Source organism: Morone saxatilis, unplaced genomic scaffold (genome assembly GCF_004916995.1).
Source record: "Morone saxatilis isolate NCDOM2014 unplaced genomic scaffold, NCSU_SB_2.0 Contig24, whole genome shotgun sequence".
Taxonomy (NCBI): domain Eukaryota; kingdom Metazoa; phylum Chordata; class Actinopteri; family Moronidae; genus Morone; species Morone saxatilis.
The window spans coordinates 9,708,793-9,721,509 of NW_023339807.1; the positions used below are offsets into that span (position 1 = coordinate 9,708,793).

The following is a 12,717-nucleotide window of genomic DNA, read 5'->3' on the forward strand; positions in this document are numbered from 1 at the left end:
GGCCTGCTGAGGACTTGGAAGTTTGGATAACTCCAATCATCCATGCCGCTGCCACCCCTGCCTGCCACATACCAACTGCTGGCATTTGAACAGCTTTGATACATATTTTAAAGGCTGCAGTGCATCAGAACTGTACTAATCTTAGTTAAAAGGCGAAGCACCATATACTGTTTTTTTCCTGCATAGAGGCCCAGCGGCACATGCTGCAAATTGCTGGGATGGAAGTACATGCAAGCTGTGTGTGGATAGACAGGCTTATGATATTTTTAAAATGGGCAGATATATAATCATTGGCAAATGTATACAGATTAAGCCAACCCAGAAATCTCACTGAGCGGATTACTGCTCCACTATTGCTCTAACGACAATGGGAATTGACTTGAAAAATGTATAATAATAAACTTTTCGACAAGGTGCACACAATGATAGCAAATGACTTGTCCATTCACTTTTATTCAACTTTATTTGATAAGGATTTTGCTTAGTATTTAGTATCTGGAAACCATAAATTAAGTCACATAAAACTATTATATATTTTCAGATGATGTCAGTAACTACGAGTCTCTACAGTGAGACAAACTCTGCTTATGAAAGAATCCAGTGTTCACTGCTGTTTTGTGACAGAGTGGAGATGTGGACCGCAAGCTAACTGAACGGCACGCTAGATATTGTTTGACCAAGCCATGTGTGTTGTGTGCATGGATGCACGCAAACGGCATATGCATGTATGCCCATTGGTCCAAACATGTCTGTGATATGCATGTTTTAGTATGTATACAGTGTATGGAATGACCACTTGCATTTGTGTGTTTGCATGTGTGCAGCCGAGGGTCCACTGCCATTGTTCCTGCAGACTGAAGCAGAGATAAAGAAGTAAACTGAGCTGACCACATGCTAGACAGTATTGGCCACAGATGTGCCCAGACAGATCACAGAGAAAACGTGATGGCATTTCCTCAAGATGTGGATGTGTATTTTTAAACTTTGATGTGAACATGATTTGCCATGAAAAAATGCTTTGTTCGTGTGATTCACATGGTCTCAATAACAGAGCTCATACATATTGTATGCCTATCCAGGACTTTTTTTTGTCTCAGTAATAATGTCTGTTGATCTTGAGAATGAGCCTTTTGGTAAAGAAAAATGGTGCACGTGGTTGAATATTACTTTGACGACAGGGATAACATGCAAAGCATGTCAGCGGCTGAGACAGTTGGTATCACGGTTACAACAACACACAACATGATTTTCTTCACTTTGAGGTCATGTATGGCCACAGGTCCTTTGTCCTCTTTGAATATATTAGCCAAGCAGTTAAAAGACATGATGGGATTTAATAAAATGTGATCAAATAAATGTTAACATCTAAAGGCTGCCATATAGATGCAACATCTTAAGGCTGTGTAGATGGTTATTTTTGTCATCTACCAACCAACATTATTTGTTCGATAATAGCATTTTTCCCCCATCAAAGACCATTTTCTTATCCATGCTGACTTTATTTGAACTGTCACTTCTCTTGTGGCTATGCTGAGCTTCTTCAAAAGGTTGCATACGTACAATGGATGTATCTATTACTAAAGTTTAAAGAACCAGTTAAAAGTCATAGAAATGTTTATGGAATATGAGTTGGTGTAATTACATGTTAATTTGAACCACTGTTGGCACTTTTTTTTAAATATTTGCACAAATTTAATCCATACTCTACTATTTTTTAGGTGTTGCTCATAGGTTATTTTGTGCTTTACAACATTAAGGAATTCACTAAAAGTTCACAAAAAAAAAAATCACCAACTGGACGTTTAAGGGAAGAAAAGTTCATTGTTTCCTACATAAGTTGCATGACATTCATTAACACCACCCCACTGTTATGGTGGATAGGTCTGCACTTAATATTTGACATAGCGATCTTCTGTTGAAACTCCCGGCATTCTGCGCCATGTGTCTTGGCTAACATTACATGGGGTACCGTGCAGGGGAACGGCAGGCGTGAAGAAAGAGCCTCCGGTTCAAGCAGAGGGGAAAGGTATCACTGCAAGGTAGCCTGGGTGTTGACCGGCCTGCTCTGTTTAGTTCAGGTTTGCGTGTGTGTGAAGTGATAGTTCCAACACATTATGTTCTTGTTCTGCTCTTCTTCTGTTTCAGCTTTGGCAGGTGACCCGCCACTGGATGTACTGGCTACTGTACACTAGGTGACAGCTTCTGACATTGTAATTGTCTGCTTTGGGCAAGGGGATAGAGGGTGTAATACATCTTATGTTTCCTTTCAGTAGAAATTATTGATAAGTCGAGCTGAGAGGCGGTGTTGGTATCACTAACCTGGTCCGAGTAAATCTTGATTGATGATATTCATTTGGGCTTACAAATATATTCTGGAATCGACTTATCAAACATCTGCCATAAATTTCAAAGGATTGACTTTTCATGAAGCACCTTTAACATATAGTCCAAATTTAATTCCCAAAACATACTCCTGCAGATGTGTTGTTGTAAACAAAATAGTTACTGCAACTTTTTTTCATCATACTGTAGCTTGGTGCTGTTCCAATAAACCCAAAATGTAAATACAGTAAATAAATGACTGGCAAAAGTAAGTTCCTGTAGTACGGTGCTGAGGTCACATATCAAATGTTACTTTAAACACTGACTTTACAGTTTATCCCATACAAAAAAAACCCAACAACATCCCCCCTGATTTTTTTACTTTTTTTACTCTACAATAAATAAGTAAGAATAAATATAAAAAAGTGAAAAAATATAATATATAATTTGCAGAGCCTCAGGAAATACACATACACACTCTACAAATGGACATTTTTCACCACAGTGAAAAGAAGCAAAGTAAGAGCGACAGGGCCAGAAAGGGAGAGTTGGACGGAGAGAGAAAAGATTTCACACTAGCAGGCCCGAAGATGGTGAGTTGCATTTGATATCACCTTCTGCGCTGCACATGTGCTGCGAGTGTTCAGAGGGAGCGAGGGAGAGAGAGAGAAGTATCCTCTCCTAAATGGAAATTCCTGTGCTTTCAGCCACAGCTGCAGTATGACACTTCAGATGGCCGCGCTTCCCTTTGTACAGCCCCCTGGAATTAGCCCAAACCACAATGGCATCACATCAGAAAAGACGGCAGGAAAATCAGACTTTATTATCTGTCGCTGTAGAAATATCTGTGCAGGGAGGAAAAGGGGGCACGAGGCCCTTGGCTTCCCTGCAATGTCAGCCTGCATTTTATTATTGAAGACGCACACACACACACATACACAACTGTTTTCAAATAAGTGTCAGCTAACCCACTGTTATGATACCTGTGCTTAGGGATGGCTTGGCACGGCACCGGAATGTAAACACTGGTACTGGTGGCTTACTGTTTTCCTTTTTTTTATTGCTCTAATTTTGAAGGCCATAAAAACAATAATTTCTGACATCTTCCTGTCAAAAGCCGGTCATCTGTTGCATACAACATTTTGCAAATGTAAATTCCTTTTGCTGCTGGGAAATTGGTGCAACATATATATTGTCAAACTGAACCGATACTACATCGTGACTGAAGAAACACTGTTCAACTAGCGCCGGGAAGCAAACGAAGAGAAGTAGTATGGCAGAGAATAAAACTTTCCATCAAATTGTGTTTGGGGAGGGGATTCACTTCAAAGAGAGCTCAACAACAGTGCTGTCTGTCTAATTTACGTTTCCAAGCACATGCCAAATGTAAAAACCCCAATTTTGAGGAGTGTATAATTACAGGGAGAGAATGAATGACTATAAATACCCCCATCATTACTAGTCCCTCCTGAAGAACATGATCCATACTGAAGGATAATTAAGGCAAAAAAATTCTGATCCTCCAACAGACTGTACCAGGAATGTGTACACGCGTACTCGTGCCTCTGTGTGTTCGAGATAGAGAGAGGTAGGTTGAAGTGTGTGTGTTGTGTGTGTGTGTGTGTGTGTGTGTGTGGAGAGGGGGGGGGGGGTCACAAGGCATTCTCCCCTAAATATAGTTCTGTTCTGGTGGAGCTGCTATGTACGGATACTTCAGGAGAACTCAAGACAGACCAGCTTTAATTGGTTTGTGGAGTCATTAATGGAACAGAAGCGCAACTTGAGTACAAGTGTGTGTGTGTCTGAACAAAAGCGCTTATGTGTGTATATTGGACCCTGTCAATGCCCTTTAAACAACAACAGACACATGGAAATAACTTTGATCAACAAACATGTAGCAAACAAGAAGATAATAATGAACCTCCATGTTCAGCCGAGGTCTCTTAAAATAGAGCATTTCAACTAGGATATATCAGATTTGAGGATAATATTTCTAGATTAGGCCAGCTAATTAGTGCCCCAATATTTGGCACAGCGCTTTGACTGAGATCCAAATAAGCATATTGTCCTCATCGTAGAGGAGTGAAAGAGCTTTTCTGTGTTCTTCACTCAGAGTCGGAAAGAATGTTCAAGTGAGACAGAGAAAAACTTTACTCGACTGCTCTCCCTGCCTCGCTTTGTTATCTCTTCCTCCCTTTCTTGCCCGATCAAAACATGAGAATGTCGCTTTGAGTGGCCAAATGAAAGAAAACCAGGCAAACATGAGCGAGAGACCGTGTTTATTTCTAGTATATCTATAAGCCAGGCCAGGTTTTTGTGTCAGCAGGGGTTTGCATGGGTTGTTGAGTTGTTGTGAGTTGCTGCTGAACCGGCAGCGAGTCAGTCAGCCAGCCAGTTGTCAGGCAAGTACCAGTTCCTTGTTGCTATTTGTGTTTGAGTGTAGCCGTGCCGAGAGCCACCCTCCCTCCGTTTTCCCTTTTCCAAACCGAATCCTCCAACCTCTTCCTGTGGCAAGAAATCGTGTCTTACAGCAGCCTATCACTCCTGGAATGAAAAGCCTGTGACCAAGACATCCGTCCCTTTCACTGGCATTGTGTCGCTGAAACAAGGGAGCAGGAGCAAAGTAGTCAGCTAAACGTGGTGTAGCAGGGTTCGATGGTGGCCCCGCTGTGGCTTCTGCTGCCGGGCTCCAGTGACTTGTTGTTGCTTGTTGTTGTGTGTTTCCCCTAGCTGGGGCCAGGGGACAGCTTTTGTGTCATCGTTGGACCAGTGTTGCACTTATGAAGCTAGATAAATGGATTAGAGGGGCGCAGATATGGGCGGGCATCTTTGAGAATAAGACAACGGAGATGTTGAAGGGAAAGCGGGGGTTGGAAGAGGAGGGTGAAGGGATAGGAAGAGGCAAAGACATTTGTGCTGTTGGACTACAAGGGGTCGAGTCTGTTGTAAGAATAGCCTGCTTCTGCCAAAAAAGACAAGACAGTGATAAACTTTCCTCCCCATGCAGTCACCTCTCTCCCACTCACTCTCCCTGTTACACACACGCGCATGCACACACACTCACACACACACAAACTGTCACAATGCACAATTCACCACTAAAATGAATGGATTGCCACAGTGTGACACGTCTCAGTTGCAGGGGGAGATGGTCCTTGTTCGCCAACAAAAGACTGTGGTATTATGGGGGGCCACAGCCTGCGACAGAATGCTAAATTGTTTTAGGGTCAACAACTTATTGTCTTTGCATGAGCTGCAATTTACATATCTCCCGAGTAGGTTCTAGCACTCAGTCCTCAGATGAAAATAGCAGAACCTCTTCTACCTTTGAAAGCCTTTTGCTGGAAATAGTTTTGATGAGTTTCTTTCTTTCTTTCTTTAAAAAACAGCCAACCAACTCTCTGTTTTTTTTGTCAATAATGAGTAAATGGATTTATGATATAATGTATGGTAATTATTAATTTGAAAAATCTTATCAATAAAACCATTCTAATGAAATTACCATAATGTAAGCATTATTTACTAACAATGGCTGGAGTGTTTTAAAAAAGATAGTATTATATATTTACCTCTGTAATCCCAAGGAGCGTTTTTCTTTAACTCTATATTTACATTTAATTCATTTATCTGCTGTTCTTTTTTTTTAATTTCATGGTCTTTATTTTCTTTTCCTCCCCTGCATCGTGGCCCAGGGCATGCGGGGAAGAAATGGCTGGAAGTGACAGCCTAATTATCAGCTCCAACTATGCTCATTACCCATTAGACAATCCACTGTACATCCACTCACTAAATGAATAATTTTGTATATATTATGGAAACACAATATTATGGCCTGCAGCTAACGCCTTTGTGCTAACCTCACGCTGTTTCAGTACAAAAGAAATAAATGGGACACCGAGAGGTTATTTAATTTTACCCCCAAAAGCCAGCTCATGATGTGCAAATGGAGTGCGGAGGGAGGGAGGGGAATATGAAATTCACACACCTGTCTTTTCAGCCGCAATATTAGAATCATTATTGCCAAAGCACGGGTTTGTAAGTGAAATTGACAAGAGTCAGTTAGGGCTTCACATGGCTTAATAATGTTCTAATTTCGACCGACCGACCGAGCTAATGACTGGGGGTGGATCACTTTTTATGTCTACACGTTGCAATATTTTACAACAATTGGGTTAGTGCTAGAGAAAATGAGAGGGGACCAGAAAGGTGACTGTTAAGTTAATATTGACACAGACATATTAAAACGTCCTCCTTGGACTATTACAGTAAGATCATTGTGAATATTCTTTACCTCGTGTTGGTTGCTCTTGAAGCCTATTTTCTATTTGCATATTACGGTGTATTTGCAGACTGACCCCGCTCCGGTCACCCAAACCTTCAGTGACCTTTGTTAATTTTTCCTCCACTGCGTGACTGTTTAGCGAATGGCCATTTAAGTGACACAGATTTATGCGCATAGACGTCCCCCCTCTGTCACACAGATATGGTCTAGTCAACGATTACCGAGCATTTGCTAGAAAAAGAAAAAAGAAAAAAAAAAAACTCACTCACAAAAGTCGCTTTTGCTCTTTTGCACTTTGCTGTAATGTTTTAAAGACTTGTGGAATTATTTGTAATGACTTAATTTGGAAGCTATGCAGTCTTTTCAAGATGTAATAATATTGCAACTCGAAACAGCAAATTATTTATTGCAGATTACTGTTTGGAAATGAAAGATGATTTTGGCCCCTAACGAAAAATAACCATATTTTTCTTATAATATTTTATGTGAACTCAGTGTCACAATATTCCCATAAATAAAGGGATTTCTAGTTTGGCTATTTGTATTCCTCTAGAATTTGAGATAGCATAATGCAGTTAGGTGCAATGGGTTTAAATCAAACTGTAAAGTATATTGCATTGTGTGTGATAATGCAGTTATAGTACAAGTATTTGTGATTTATAGCTCTTTGGAGGGTAAAAGCTGTTTCAAGCTTAAGCAATATATTGCCTGCCTATAGAGGTCGCTGTGATATTGCAAAACAGATGTGCATAAGTCACTCCACAGGTTTAGTCCACTCAAATAATTCACCTTCTGGAACAGCTCACTTCGCAGCTTACTGCCATTTAAAAAGGAGCCCTAACTCAAATAACGAAGGTTTTCTCTGATTATACTGAGCTCATTTCAGGACTAACTAAAAATAAAATAAAACATATGTGGAGTTTTTAACCAGACAATAAAATAATAGCATAGCAGGTAAAGCTAAAAAAACAACAGTTAGGCTACATGTGCAGAGGGTTGTTAAGAAATGTTACTTTAACTTTTACTATGATATATATATATTACTAAGCTCTGGTGAATTAACAGAAAAAGAGATAAAATACGATGCTCACATCACCTCGCATCACAGCTAATTATTGCACTCCCTCCCCCCTTATTTTGTTTAAACCCCATTAGGCTGCTGTGGTAAATCAATATTTGCTTTTGGTCACCGATTGAGGAGCAAAGAAGCTGCTTTTATAGGCTAATGATCTCTATCAGCCACGGAACAGACAGGACCCCAAACACTGACCCTGCTTCACAAGGCTGACAATGCCCCCCCTACCTCCCCTCCCCACACACACACACAAAAAACTAAAATATTAATAATTTATCTTCGAATCGACTTCTCTCTCTGACAGATTAGATTTTAACCATTTGATTTTGTTTGGACTGGGCGTTCCCATATTATTACTTAATGACCTTCCCAGCTGCTCCTGTCCATTTTCTGTCACCAGCAACCATCTGGACACTTATTAGCACCTCAATGCATCCACGCTGCTTTCCTCCCAAACTTGAATAAAATTAAGCCTGGTTGCACACTGCCAATATATTTTTTTTCTCCCATTCCCACCCTTCTTGAAAACCGGCAGTAGGCCTACATTGGCTTTCCAGATGATTATTTGTTATAATAATAATAATAATAATAATAATAATAATAATAATAACATTAAATCCACGTGAAAAAGAAATATAGGCTGAGCATACTCTTGGGTTTTCTCTATAATTTCATTTAGTTTATTAGGCAAAATATACGATCTGGACAAATTCCTTCAACGCTTCCTATTTACAAATTTAAATCACTTGGTATTTACATTAAAGAAAGGACACCAAAAACACAAGATAGAGACAAAAATAATAATAATAATATTAATAATAATAATAATAATAATAATAATAACAAAGTAAAAAGCCTACCAAAATGTCCCAGCCTGCCTGGGCAAAGTGGAGAGAGAGAGTAACATTATAGGCGCGATTATAGGCTACACAACAATAGAGGAAGTAATCCATCCATCCACAGGATATTACCAAATTACGCCATTTGTTCTGTACCGACTGAATGCTACGCTGCATTATTATTCGTCATTGTCCTTTTTAGGGAGTGAAAAGTCTTTTTTCTATTTTTCTTTTCTTTTTTTTTCAAGCACGAAAAAATAAAAGTCTTGATCAAGCCGAGGAGAGAGCAGTGAGGACCCGTTGCGTGGCGTCTTGTGGACTCCTGGCGCTGGAAGGCAGAGAGGATCTGGATAAAGAATAATACAGAAAGGTAGATAAATACCCCTGCCGTGTTTGGACAGCGGGTTTCAATATGCATCTCAAGTGTCTGCTGGCTGAACAGTTTTGATTTGAAACAGACTGCAGTCCCCCTCTCCAACCACTCACTTGATATAACAATAATAATAATAATAATAATAATAATAATAATAATAATAATAATAATATGGAGATTAATCATAATTCGTATTTTTACAACCCGAACATATTGTAGCATGTGGAAAAATAAAATCCTCTTTATGTATCTATAATTAACTTGCATGCTTGTTATTTCTTTACCTCTGCACATATTACAAAATACATGTTGCATGGACAGCTATGCAACCGTCATACAGGAAGAAGGCGGTATTTTGTAATACTTGAAACAGAGGTAAACTTTTTTTTCCCCTCTCGGTGAGAGCGCTCCCCTGGGCTCCGGGTCTCCCAGGGGTCTTTAGGGAAAGCACACAGCCCAGACAGAGCCCGTTTTACTCGGTGACTTGATAAGTAGCCACACTCTCCCCAGAGGGGAGGAATTAAAGGGGGTGTGGGATGGGAGTCAAGACCCCTGTAACCCGCAAAACAAACTGTGTTTTATTTATCTTTGTTTATTTTATTTTGCAGTGTTATTATTGTTGTTTTGTGTAGAAAAAAATAAAATTAAAACTAAAAAAAGTGTCAGACATAAACTTTAGGTTTATATACTGGAATTTGTTAAACACATACCCTACAACCGTATTTATTGGTTGGATAATTACAGTATTTATAATTTCATCATGATCCTGGGCCTACCCCAACGTTCATGTCCATGCTTCATTTTACTTATTTTAATTATTTTTATTTTTTTTAATTATTCTATTATAGATTTTACTGTGGGGAAAAAAAAAATTCCAACTCAGTTCATAAATCGACTAATGCAATAATTATAGCATTCTACATTTATAATTCATTTTAAGGCTGGGACTGGTAATATTATAATGACGTGATTCCAAACAATCCACAAAAGCAAAACAGTAAAAACGTGTCTCACCTGTCATGGATGGGTCGAAAGGAAGACTTCAGGGTCTGTGTTGGAGGTGAATCAGACCTTACACCGTTTTCATGGTCTACAAGGAAATAAACACTCATGAGCACTGGCATGTTTGATAAAGGCCTATATATTTTTTTGATAATATATATATATATATATATATATAGCCTATATGTCTAACTAAATATGAATCCCATGTTGTAGCATGGACATTGTGGATTGTGTAGGTAGCCTGCATGCATGTGCACACTTTATTATAACTCTAGATGAAAAAGAAGCAGGGTAGATGAACCCCTAATGTAACACACATACATAGGTTGTGTTCGGTATAAATGCTTAGCGCTTGTACGTGACGTGTGTGCGCGTGCACGCGGACAGACCGTTACCTACCTATGTGCTTGGGACTGTGTGTCTCTGGCGGGGCCTTGCTTTCATTGCTGAGTGCTGCTGCAGCTGCTACCGGCGACACCACCACTGAAGTCGGCTGCTGCTGCTGCTGCTGCTGGGCCGGCAAGTGGTGGTTGTGGTGGTGGTGGTGATGGTGCTGGTTTACTCCCAGAAACGACCTCACATTCAGCAGGGAGTTCTGGCCCAGGAAAGCCCCGTTTGTCCAGTTGTGGAACTTTCCAATCTGGCAAGTGTACAGTCCATGACTGGGGAGGAAGGCCGGGTGGGTCTGAATCTGGTGGTGGGGCGCTGATGAGTGAGTGGTGGCCGCTGGGGCACAAGGAGACGTGGGTTTCTGAGATGAACTATCGGGACTAGTGGCGGTCTCTGCCAAAGACCATATTTTAGGCTTATTGTTAGACGGGAGAGGAAAGCTCCCGGGTCTATCCGGGGACAAAACTCTGGTGTTGTTGTTGCCGTCCGAGTTCTCCTTACTCCCTGGGTGAACTGAAATTGTGCTCTTAGATTTGTCAAAGGCCTCATGGGCCTGCAGGGCGAAGGCCCGTCTCCTCTCCAAGCTGTCCAACTCTCCACCTGCACCGACACCGCCCCTGTGGTCCCTGCTCCCCTCCGTTGATTTATCGTCATCGTCCTCGTTGCTTTGATCCCCGTCGTTGTCGTCGATTTTGTCTATGTCTATGCTCTCCAAATCAATCTCCTCCTCGTCTTCGTTTTTCTCGGCCTCGTCTCCACTGCCGAACAAGTTACCGTCCTCGCCGTCCTCTTTGCTCCTGCTTCCCCAGGTCACCTTGTTCTCCTTCTTGAGCCTCCTCCTGGCGTTGGCGAACCAGGTGGAGACCTGCGTCAGCGTCATCTTGGTGATGATGGCCAGCATGATCTTCTCCCCCTTGGTCGGATACGGGTTCTTCCTGTGCTCATTGAGCCAGGCTTTCAGGGTGCTGGTGCTCTCCCGGGTGGCGTTCTTGGGCCTGGCAGGGTCCCCGTACTGGAACTGGCCGTATGGATAGAAGGCCGGAGATGTGTGTGCTGCGAAGCTGGCAGGATGGACACCAGGACTATCCTTCAGCTCATACTGGGATCCCTTGAAAATAAAGGATAATTTGTTATAACAGCAGAACATTTAAAATGCACACCTAGTTCGGTACACTGAATTGTAAAAATGCATTCTTTAATTCTTTTACAGTGTGGCTCAAACGCGTGCTGGCCTTTGTATCTATATCTGCATTTAAAACTATTTGGCTAAATGATGATGAAGAGTTGCAGTTGCACCTGACTCTGAGCTTTCCACAAATAAGCTTCTCAACTTGCAAAATGCAACATGCCACAGGCCTGCGGCACCTGCACCTGCACAAACACTCACTCAAAAAGGCAGAGACCTTCCATTAGCAAACACTTTTCATACATGACAGAGTAATAACGGAACAAATGAAGTCAACAGGACGAGAGGAAGTTCGTTGCATCACCGTGGACGCGCAGATGGCATGCAAATTGCCAGCTTTCACGTGTACCTGCCAAACTCCCCCTCCACACTCCTCAAAGTATGTCAAAACAGTTCCGAAGGCCCAAGTTTAGTTTGCCACACTTACTGCGTTTGTGCCACATTTCCTCCACCTGCCTCGTTTAATATTTGCTTTGGACACAACACTCAAAAGCATATCGATCAGCTCAAGCAACGCCTGTGCTTGGAGTTTGGATAGTAGCTGTGGTTTGAGGCTCTGGCGCTGTGCACTGCCTATGGGCCTGGTGCACACATTATCCAAGACATTAACACACTGCAAGTTGATTATTATCGTCAGGTGTGTTTTAGGCCAATAAATGTCTGACAATTCTCCATCTAGACGCAGTAAAAAAAAATCCACGTGGCATTCAAGCATGACAGAACAGACAAAAGCCTACACTGTTAAAAGTTATTGCATATTTATAGACTAAGCTTTTGTTCTATGGCAGAGATTAATTCTAACGATCTGATAAAAAAAAAAAAAAANNGGAATGAGTAGAAACTTTTTTCTGTACATGATGCATGATGAAAGGCAGAGCCAATTGCACGGGTTTTTTTTCTTCCGTGAAATGTATTTAAAATCGATCATTCTAACAAGCTGAGATACTAACAGTTATGGTTGTGTTGAATTACATGTTTAGCCTATATGTTTTCATTTTTGAGCAAATAAATCATTTAAAGTCGGATTTTTTTCCTCCTTTTTGTTTCTAGTCACAGATCAAACTTTTCACATTTCTGGCTCTCACTAGCACCAACAAGGAGCAGAACTTTCAAAAATCGAATAAATATCGACTAATATTTAGCGATCGATATTTTAAAAATCAGTCTGGAATGTTTTTAATTTCCTACATGCTTTTTGTTAAGATTACCCAGCCTGCCTTGGATGCTTTTTTTTTTTTTTTTTTT

General features: G+C 40.9%; 1 protein-coding gene across 2 annotated transcripts; it reads right to left on the reverse strand.

The window, feature by feature from the left end:
• Nucleotides 1-8,331: 8,331 nt before the first annotated feature.
• Nucleotides 8,332-11,740, reverse strand: irx1a (iroquois homeobox 1a). Of its 2 annotated transcripts, none has more exons than XM_035673082.1 (4): nt 11,674-11,740; nt 10,296-11,394; nt 9,906-9,981; nt 8,332-8,864 (listed from the first exon to the last, which is right to left on the reverse strand). In XM_035673082.1, the coding sequence occupies exons 2-4, from the start codon at nt 11,185-11,187 to the stop codon at nt 8,789-8,791; spliced, it is 1,044 nt and encodes a 347-aa protein (XP_035528975.1). In that variant the 5' UTR covers nt 11,188-11,394; nt 11,674-11,740; the 3' UTR covers nt 8,332-8,788. The 2 variants fall into 2 exon arrangements, with proteins under 2 accessions (XP_035528975.1, XP_035528974.1); XM_035673081.1 differs by having other exon boundaries at nt 11,583-11,702.
• Between the last annotated feature and the right edge of the window lie 977 nt (nt 11,741-12,717).